The 10,747-nt window shown below is 29.8% G+C and overlaps 2 protein-coding genes across 2 annotated transcripts; both read right to left on the reverse strand.

The window, feature by feature from the left end:
- Nucleotides 1-3,141: 3,141 nt before the first annotated feature.
- On the reverse strand, nt 3,142-4,170 carry LOC140826836 (mitogen-activated protein kinase kinase kinase 20-like). Its single transcript, XM_073189348.1, has one exon. It carries the CDS (start codon nt 4,138-4,140, stop codon nt 3,142-3,144), a length of 999 nt encoding a protein of 332 aa, XP_073045449.1. The 5' UTR covers nt 4,141-4,170.
- A 4,821-nt stretch (nt 4,171-8,991) lies between these two features.
- On the reverse strand, nt 8,992-9,990 carry LOC140826840 (mitogen-activated protein kinase kinase kinase 20-like). Its single transcript, XM_073189350.1, has 2 exons — nt 9,558-9,990; nt 8,992-9,521 (listed from the first exon to the last, which is right to left on the reverse strand). The coding sequence occupies exons 1-2, from the start codon at nt 9,988-9,990 to the stop codon at nt 8,992-8,994; spliced, it is 963 nt and encodes a 320-aa protein (XP_073045451.1).
- Nucleotides 9,991-10,747: the final 757 nt, after the last annotated feature.

Genomic DNA, 10,747 nt, shown 5'->3' on the forward strand with positions numbered 1-10,747 from the left:
CACCTACTACACCAACTCGGACAATTCATTCGAACAATCAAAGACGTTCTGATGTCATGCTTTATTTTTTTTACTCAAATTGAAGCTAAACTCTATTGAAAACGTAAACTATATTAAAATTTTTGCATTGATTATATCAATCAATTTAATTAAAAACTGTATAAATAAATCTAAAATACAAATGATTGTAATGTTCAATAACACTCATGAAATAAATTATTCAAAAATATATTTTGCTATTTTAAGTCATTTTGTGCCCAAATTACTTACTAAAAAAGAAATACAATATTCAATTATTTTATTTAATTTTCTAAAAATAAAATTGGTTGAGTGTTAAAAGTTATCACCACAACAAGGTTTTCCAATGGACATTAAATTACAATTTAATAATCATAATTTTTTTATCTCAAATGCATATTATTTCGAAATTACCTTAATTTGAAATGCATTGTAGTTTTTTTTCAAAATCATATGTATATTGTATATCTTGAATTGTCTTCTTAAAAATTCAAACAAGAGAGCACAAGAAAATTAAAAGAGATATATTCAAAAGAGTTTCAAATAGACATTAAATTACTCTCAATAACATGTATATTACCCTCAATAATCAGAAATATTTAAACACTCAATACATGCAATTCGAGATTTTCATAATTTGAAAGAGTTAATGTATGGTATAATTATGTCAAAAGCATCCAATATATAATTTTTGTCCTTGGGGATGTTTTATTTGAATTTTAAATTATAAATAATGCAATATTGCATATTATATTAGAAACCAATTTTATTCTATTTATGTTACTAAATTTATCTATTCCAAAATTGAATTATGGAATAACTCATCTTTTCAGCACCATATATGAGTTGAATCCTTACGAGATGTAATGTTCGTTTAAATTTAGATTTATTCGTTGTTATGAATTACCTATATATGTAAACAACGAGAACAACAAGACATTAATTTTGAAATCTGTCTTTCATGATAGAGAAGTAAAAAATATCATTCTTCTATTTGTACAAAATTTTAATTATTACGTATTACTAATGTGATAATTTTCTTTTATATTACAAAGTTCACGGAAACATGATAGTATAAAATGTACCATAATGGAAATAATTAAACCAATTCTAACGAAAGTAAACATCTTATTAGAAGACACCTTATAAAATTTATTGATATTGTTTTGAAATACACATAATAAATGTTAATAAAAATAAATTTTCTGATTTATACATAATTGACTTATGATCACATGTTTCATTTTTTTTCGAAATAATAGGTTATGTATATTATGAAGATATTTTGTAGATAAAATCACAACCCATTTGGATAAAGATATTGATGAAACAATTATTGTTATCATTCAAATGTGTCAAACACGTGTCATGTCACAAAATTGTTTTTGAATGTAGATTTAGACGAAATTATTGAATTTTAAAAAAAGTATTTCTCATTAATTTTATTGAATGTGATTTAAAAATTTTTTTTTTGTCACATGTTAAAAAATAATAATATATAGTTTCTCGAAAATTAAAGAATTAAATATGTATTAAGATTGGTAGCCAACATCAATATACTAAACACGATATGCATCATGTCATTGTCTTAGGCTAACATAATCTAAAATTTTGATATATGACAATGATTATTAGCCAAAAATTTAATCGACATGAGTTTTATTTAATAAAGTTTTTTAAAATTAGCGAAAAATAGTTTTTATTTTAGTTTTTTATAATTATATTAATTTTTTCAATTTAAGTTTCTATTCATTTTTCCCTAATTTTTAATAATATCATTACGTGCATCGCACGAATTAAATACTAGTGTATAATAAAACGGAGTTTGAGACCCTGACTGCTCTTTAACATGAGAGAGAAGGCGAGGTCTGAGAACCCTCATTCTCTTGGCAAAAGCTTGTGTGAGACTAGTGATGTAAACGAACCAAACCGTTTGTAAGCTATTCGAAGCTCGATTCGATAAAAGCTCGTTTGAGCTCGTTTATTGAGGTTCGTTAAGATAAACAAACCAAACTCAAGCTTTACAGTATTCGGCTCGTTAGCTCGTGAACATGTTCGTTGGTATGTTAATGAGTAATCTTTTAGATGAAAAAATAATAGTTTTGATATTTGATTTATTGATTTTGCATATTATTTATGAAATATAAAGAAAAATATATTAAATTTATTTATTATAATAAATTTACAAATTTTAATAAGAATAATATATTTTTCTTTAAATATATAATTTACTTTTTAATTAATTTAATGAAAATTTAAATGTATAATATTTCATATTTATTAAGCTTGTTTAGGCTCGATAAAAGCTTGAATAAGCTCGTGAGCCATGCATATATTCGTTAAATAAAGCTCGAGCTCCGCTCGATTATAAACGAACCAAGCTCAAACATTCAGGAGTTCGGCTCGGCTCGACTCGATTACATCCTTATGTGAGACGGTCTCACGGGTCGTATTTGTGAGACGAATTTCTTATTTGGGTCATTCATGAAAAAATATTATTTTTATGCTAAGAGTATTACTTTTTATTATGAATATCGTTAGGGCTGACCCGTCTCACAGATTAATATCCGTGAGACTGTCTCACATGAGACCTACTATCTTCTCTTTAATATCATGTTTTATCGGCCTTTTTGTTTTTTTTTTCTAGTACATTTCTTTTGAAGAATAATAATAATTTTTACTACAAAATTTGAGGACCATAAATTATAAGTTGTTATTATTGTACACTTATTTTTTGTTATATTTTTATTATTATATGATCAATTAAAACTTGTAATAATTTGTTTTTAATAATAAAAATAGTCAATAAAAAAATAATTAAAATTTATGATTCGATATTTTCATTAAAAAAATCTAATGTTAAAATTTAAGTATTTTTTTACGACAAAATACTTGTTGTTTTACTAAAATTTTTTGAACACTACAACAATTCGTATGTTTTATAGCTTATAAGATGACGGTTGGTTTTTTACCAAAACTTTATACTGAATTACATTCAAAGAGAGAGTGCATGGTACGCTTGGAGGCCATGTACATGCTTTCGATCGGAAATTTATACTAAAATTTGGAATATATAGAAAAAATAGATCTATTTACAACTTTTTTGTTCAGCCGTTAATCACGTTAAACAGGACGGACTGCAGCAGAGTCAACGACATGAAAACAGCTGGGGACCAATGAACTGATGCCGTGAGATAATCTTGAGGTCAGATAACGGTGGTGGTGGTGGTGGTGGCTGCTGCATTTTCCGGCATGAGGGGAGGCGTTTCTAGCTTTGACAAAGGGATGATCTAGAAGCATGTCGGCAGTACATCTTGATCTTGGATCCTTAACAAAACACTTCTTGAGAAAATCTACGGCCTCTTTCGAAATCTTCTTAGTACTGGGGATCTCCGGAATCTGATCACTACAGCCGATAGTCATCATCACATCCACGGCAGTCGTCCGGTTGTCGAACTTCCAAGGCGATTTCCCAGTCAACATGAACAAGAGGGTGCATCCCAAAGACCAAACATCTGATTGAGGTACGTATGTTTGATTGGCTATCGACTCCGGTGCCGCATAAAGAACGGTGCCCCGGAATCCCCCGTCATCCTCATCATCGCCGCCACGCATGTTAATAGCACTTCCGAGATCTGCGAGCTTTGCAGTTTCTTCGCCAAAAGTGTTCCCGCTCGTTTTCTCGTCACCTCCTTTAACCATTAAGACGTTGTGTGGCTTAATATCGCAGTGCACGTACCCGAGTGCGTGCATATGAGAAAGAGCCATGAGAATCGATCTCGTGTGATTTTTGACAACAGGCTCCGGCAAACCTTTTCCGCCGCAAGATTTGATGACATCTGCCAAACAACCTCCGGATGCGTACTCGAGAAAAATATTGTATAGTTCCTGGCCATCTTCTAGGGTGGTGTCGTCCCCGAAACATCGGATGATGAAGGGACAATGGTTGAACCGATCGAGCAGCTTCTTTTCTTTGAGAAGAGAGTTGGAGTGGGATGATTTAGAAGATTTAACAGCGACTATGGGTGGAATATTACTGAGGCAGCCATCTTGTCGGGTTGTGCCTTTAGAGACAAAGGCAAAACCCCCTCTGCCCAAAGTTTCTCCTCTGATCCAATGCATCTTAATTAATTCTTCGTTTCTTTGCAATCTTGAAAACAATGGAGGCTGCCGATGTATGTAGATTGGCCGAGTATATATAATATTGTTTGAATTCAAGCACGGTTTGGATTCGGTATTTAGAAACACGTACATATCAAATCAAATCAAATCATTCAATTTCCATCAGGTTTAATTCTTCAGGTGTATTAGAATCCAACTTATCGTAATCGAGTAATTTGTACGCACTTGTGTCGGGTTGTTTGCTTAAGATTTTCTTGGATTGGGTTCTAAAAGCTTGAATCCAATGCATGATCTTAATTAATCAATTAATCTTGAAAACAATGGAGGCTGCCCATGTACGTACGTACGTACGTATTTATATAGAATAGCCGACGAGTACATATTAAAATTAGCGTAATCTGTAGTTGTATCAAGATTTGGATTGGGTTCTAAAAGCTTCCTTATTTTACTTGGTGAATATATGTTTTCTTCGTAAATAGATTTTTTTTTTAAAAAAAAAAATCTACCAGGAGACCAATTTGCCTTCATTTAAAATTTACAACTTTCTAGCTTTTGCAAAATAAAATAAAATTGTTTTCAAAAACTTAATATATAAAAAAAATTCGGCCAAAACTTTAATATTTTGAAAGGGGATAATACATTATACATACGTCCATCCCTAAAATATGGCCTCTTCCCTCTTGTTTTTTCATTTGCTTTTATTTGTTATTTTTCCAAAATAAGATTAGATTTTTTTTCACTCTTTGTACGTTTACATAAATTTCACATTTTCTATTTGTACTTATCTCGTTCATTTCACAAATTTTCTCCTTCTTTTAACATTTATTAATTCAATAAGCAAAAACTTGTGTGAGACGGTCTCATGGGTCGTATTTGCGAGACGGATCTCTAAATTAGTCAATAACACAATATTGACTTTTTTGAGTAATTGTTTTAGGAATCTATACAAGCAACATTATTTTTTCACTTGCTGTTATTTATTATTTTTTCAAAACTAAGATTATAATTTTTTCACTCGTCGTACCTTACAAAAATTTCACATTAGAAGTATATCTATTTTTCCTCAATAATCGAATACTTTTGTCTGTAAATACTGAATATTTATTTGTACTTATTTTGATTATTTCACACATTTTCTTCTTTTTTTAAAAAAAACAAAATTTATTAATCAATATTGATTTTTTTTTTGAGAAACTGTTTTTATATTTTAGTAATATATATAAGCATCATTATTTTGTAGTGTATTTTGCAAATTATAACTTCTAAAAAGTTTTCTAAAAATATTCATAAAATTATTGAAATTATCCTTTTTACCTGATGATAATTTTTATTACTAATTTATTTTTAAATATATTTTATCATCAATTTTACTTATCGAGTGCATTAGCAACTATTTTTATTTAGCTTCAAAAGTTGTCTTGGAGACAAAAAGTATTACTCAGTAGTTAGTACTGCTCTTTCGATAATGATCACCGGTATGTATATTCTATTGTTTCGAATGTTGGGATTGAAAATTGCGAATCAGGAAAAAAAGTTCTCCAAATCAACCAAAATTAATCAACCTTTTTAATGTCTTTTTTTATTTGAATATCAAACACAAGCATGCAAATCACGTTGGTCATATAAACTACATTGAGAAAGTTTTATATGACAAACTCGTCCGAGAAATTGTTAGTAGAGAAAATAAAACATTGATCATTAGTCAAACGATCACCTACTACACCAACTCGGACACTTCATTCGAACAATCAAAGACGTTCTGATGTCATGCTTTATTTTTTTTACTCAAATTGAAGCTAAACTCTATTGAAAACGTAAACTATATTAAAATTTTTGCATTGATTATATCAATCAATTTAATTAAAAACTGTATAAATAAATCTAAAATACAAATGATTGTAATGTTCAATAACACTCATGAAATAAATTATTCAAAAATATATTTTGCTATTTTAAGTCATTTTGTGCCCAAATTACTTACTAAAAAAGAAATACAATATTCAATTATTTTATTTAATTTTCTAAAAATAAAATTGGTTGAGTGTTAAAAGTTATCACCACAACAAGGTTTTCCAATGGACATTAAATTACAATTTAATAATCATAATTTTTTTATCTCAAATGCATATTATTTCGAAATTACCTTAATTTGAAATGCATTGTAGTTTTTTTTCAAAATCATATGTATATTGTATATCTTGAATTGTCTTCTTAAAAATTCAAACAAGAGAGCACAAGAAAATTAAAAGAGATATATTCAAAAGAGTTTCAAATAGACATTAAATTACTCTCAATAACATGTATATTACCCTCAATAATCAGAAATATTTAAACACTCAATACATGCAATTCGAGATTTTCATAATTTGAAAGAGTTAATGTATGGTATAATTATGTCAAAAGCATCCAATATATAATTTTTGTCCTTGGGGATGTTTTATTTGAATTTTAAATTATAAATAATGCAATATTGCATATTATATTAGAAACCAATTTTATTCTATTTATGTTACTAAATTTATATATTCCAAAATTGAATTATGGAATAACTCATCTTTTCAGCACCATATATGAGTTGAATCCTTACGAGATGTAATGTTCGTTTAAATTTAGATTTATTCGTTGTTATGAATTACCTATATATGTAAACAACGAGAACAACAAGACATTAATTTTGAAATCTGTCTTTCATGATCGAGAAGTAAAAAATATCATTCTTCTATTTGTACAAAATTTTAATTATTACGTATTACTAATGTGATAATTTTCTTTTATATTACAAAGTTCACGGAAACATGATAGTATAAAATGTACCATAATGGAAATAATTAAACCAATTCTAACGAAAGTAAACATCTTATTAGAAGACACCTTATAAAATTTATTGATATTGTTTTGAAATACACATAATAAATGTTAATAAAAATAAATTTTCTGATTTATACATAATTGACTTATGATCACATGTTTCATTTTTTTTCGAAATAATAGGTTATGTATATTATGAAGATATTTTGTAGATAAAATCACAACCCATTTGGATAAAGATATTGATGAAACAATTATTGTTATCATTCAAATGTGTCAAACACGTGTCATGTCACAAAATTGTTTTTGAATGTAGATTTAGACGAAATTATTGAATTTTAAAAAAAGTATTTCTCATTAATTTTATTGAATGTGATTTAAAAATTTTTTTTTGTCACATGTTAAAAAATAATAATATATAGTTTCTCGAAAATTAAAGAATTAAATATGTATTAAGATTGGTAGCCAACATCAATATACTAAACACGATATGCATCATGTCATTGTCTTAGGCTAACATAATCTAAAATTTTGATATATGACAATGATTATTAGCCAAAAATTTAATCGACATGAGTTTTATTTAATAAAGTTTTTTAAAATTAGCGAAAAATAGTTTTTATTTTAGTTTTTTATAATTATATTAATTTTTTCAATTTAAGTTTCTATTCATTTTTCCCTAATTTTTAATAATATCATTACGTGCATCGCACGAATTAAATACTAGTGTATAATAAAACGGAGTTTGAGACCCTGACTGCTCTTTAACATGAGAGAGAAGGCGAGGTCTGAGAACCCTCATTCTCTTGGCAAAAGCTTGTGTGAGACTAGTGATGTAAACGAACCAAACCGTTTGTAAGCTATTCGAAGCTCGATTCGATAAAAGCTCGTTTGAGCTCGTTTATTGAGGTTCGTTAAGATAAACAAACCAAACTCAAGCTTTACAGTATTCGGCTCGTTAGCTCGTGAACATGTTCGTTGGTATGTTAATGAGTAATCTTTTAGATGAAAAAATAATAGTTTTGATATTTGATTTATTGATTTTGCATATTATTTATGAAATATAAAGAAAAATATATTAAATTTATTTATTATAATAAATTTACAAATTTTAATAAGAATAATATATTTTTCTTTAAATATATAATTTACTTTTTAATTAATTTAATGAAAATTTAAATGTATAATATTTCATATTTATTAAGCTTGTTTAGGCTCGATAAAAGCTTGAATAAGCTCGTGAGCCATGCATATATTCGTTAAATAAAGCTCGAGCTCCGCTCGATTATAAACGAACCAAGCTCAAACATTCAGGAGTTCGGCTCGGCTCGACTCGATTACATCCTTATGTGAGACGGTCTCACGGGTCGTATTTGTGAGACGAATTTCTTATTTGGGTCATTCATGAAAAAATATTATTTTTATGCTAAGAGTATTACTTTTTATTATGAATATCGTTAGGGCTGACCCGTCTCACAGATTAATATCCGTGAGACTGTCTCACATGAGACCTACTATCTTCTCTTTAATATCATGTTTTATCGGCCTTTTTGTTTTTTTTTTCTAGTACATTTCTTTTGAAGAATAATAATAATTTTTACTACAAAATTTGAGGACCATAAATTATAAGTTGTTATTATTGTACACTTATTTTTTGTTATATTTTTATTATTATATGATCAATTAAAACTTGTAATAATTTGTTTTTAATAATAAAAATAGTCAATAAAAAAATAATTAAAATTTATGATTCGATATTTTCATTAAAAAAATCTAATGTTAAAATTTAAGTATTTTTTTACGACAAAATACTTGTTGTTTTACTAAAATTTTTTGAACACTACAACAATTCGTATGTTTTATAGCTTATAAGATGACGGTTGGTTTTTTACCAAAACTTTATACTGAATTACATTCAAAGAGAGAGTGCATGGTACGCTTGGAGGCCATGTACATGCTTTCGATCGGAAATTTATACTAAAATTTGGAATATATAGAAAAAATAGATCTATTTACAACTTTTTTGTTCAGCCGTTAATCACGTTAAACAGGACGGACTGCAGCAGAGTCAACGACATGAAAACAGCTGGGGACCAATGAACTGATGCCGTGAGATAATCTTGAGGTCAGATAACGGTGGTGGTGGTGGTGGTGGCTGCTGCATTTTCCGGCATGAGGGGAGGCGTTTCTAGCTTTGACAAAGGGATGATCTAGAAGCATGTCGGCAGTACATCTTGATCTTGGATCCTTAACAAAACACTTCTTGAGAAAATCTACGGCCTCTTTCGAAATCTTCTTAGTACTGGGGATCTCCGGAATCTGATCACTACAGCCGATAGTCATCATCACATCCACGGCAGTCGTCCGGTTGTCGAACTTCCAAGGCGATTTCCCAGTCAACATGAACAAGAGGGTGCATCCCAAAGACCAAACATCTGATTGAGGTACGTATGTTTGATTGGCTATCGACTCCGGTGCCGCATAAAGAACGGTGCCCCGGAATCCCCCGTCATCCTCATCATCGCCGCCACGCATGTTAATAGCACTTCCGAGATCTGCGAGCTTTGCAGTTTCTTCGCCAAAAGTGTTCCCGCTCGTTTTCTCGTCACCTCCTTTAACCATTAAGACGTTGTGTGGCTTAATATCGCAGTGCACGTACCCGAGTGCGTGCATATGAGAAAGAGCCATGAGAATCGATCTCGTGTGATTTTTGACAACAGGCTCCGGCAAACCTTTTCCGCCGCAAGATTTGATGACATCTGCCAAACAACCTCCGGATGCGTACTCGAGAAAAATATTGTATAGTTCCTGGCCATCTTCTAGGGTGGTGTCGTCCCCGAAACATCGGATGATGAAGGGACAATGGTTGAACCGATCGAGCAGCTTCTTTTCTTTGAGAAGAGAGTTGGAGTGGGATGATTTAGAAGATTTAACAGCGACTATGGGTGGAATATTACTGAGGCAGCCATTTTGTCGGGTTGTGCCTTTAGAGACAAAGGCAAAACCCCCTCTGCCCAAAGTTTCTCCTCTGATCCAATGCATCTTAATTAATTCTTCGTTTCTTTGCAATCTTGAAAACAATGGAGGCTGCCGATGTATGTAGATTGGCCGAGTATATATAATATTGTTTGAATTCAAGCACGGTTTGGATTCGGTATTTAGAAACACGTACATATCAAATCAAATCAAATCATTCAATTTCCATCAGGTTTAATTCTTCAGGTGTATTAGAATCCAACTTATCGTAATCGAGTAATTTGTACGCACTTGTGTCGGGTTGTTTGCTTAAGATTTTCTTGGATTGGGTTCTAAAAGCTTGAATCCAATGCATGATCTTAATTAATCAATTAATCTTGAAAACAATGGAGGCTGCCCATGTACGTACGTACGTACGTATTTATATAGAATAGCCGACGAGTACATATTAAAATTAGCGTAATCTGTAGTTGTATCAAGATTTGGATTGGGTTCTAAAAGCTTCCTTATTTTACTTGGTGAATATATGTTTTCTTCGTAAATAGATTTTTTTTTTTAAAAAAAAAAAATCTACCAGGAGACCAATTTGCCTTCATTTAAAATTTACAACTTTCTAGCTTTTGCAAAATAAAATAAAATTGTTTTCAAAAACTTAATATATAAAAAAAATTCGGCCAAAACTTTAATATTTTGAAAGGGGATAATACATTATACATACGTCCATCCCTAAAATATGGCCTCTTCCCTCTTGTTTTTTCATTTGCTTTTATTTGTTATTTTTCCAAAATAAGATTAGATTTTTTTTCACTCTTTGTACGTTTAC

The sequence above is a fragment of the Primulina eburnea genome, chromosome 3 (genome assembly GCF_022965805.1).
Source record: "Primulina eburnea isolate SZY01 chromosome 3, ASM2296580v1, whole genome shotgun sequence".
In the NCBI taxonomy this organism is placed as follows: Eukaryota; Viridiplantae; Streptophyta; class Magnoliopsida; order Lamiales; family Gesneriaceae; genus Primulina; species Primulina eburnea.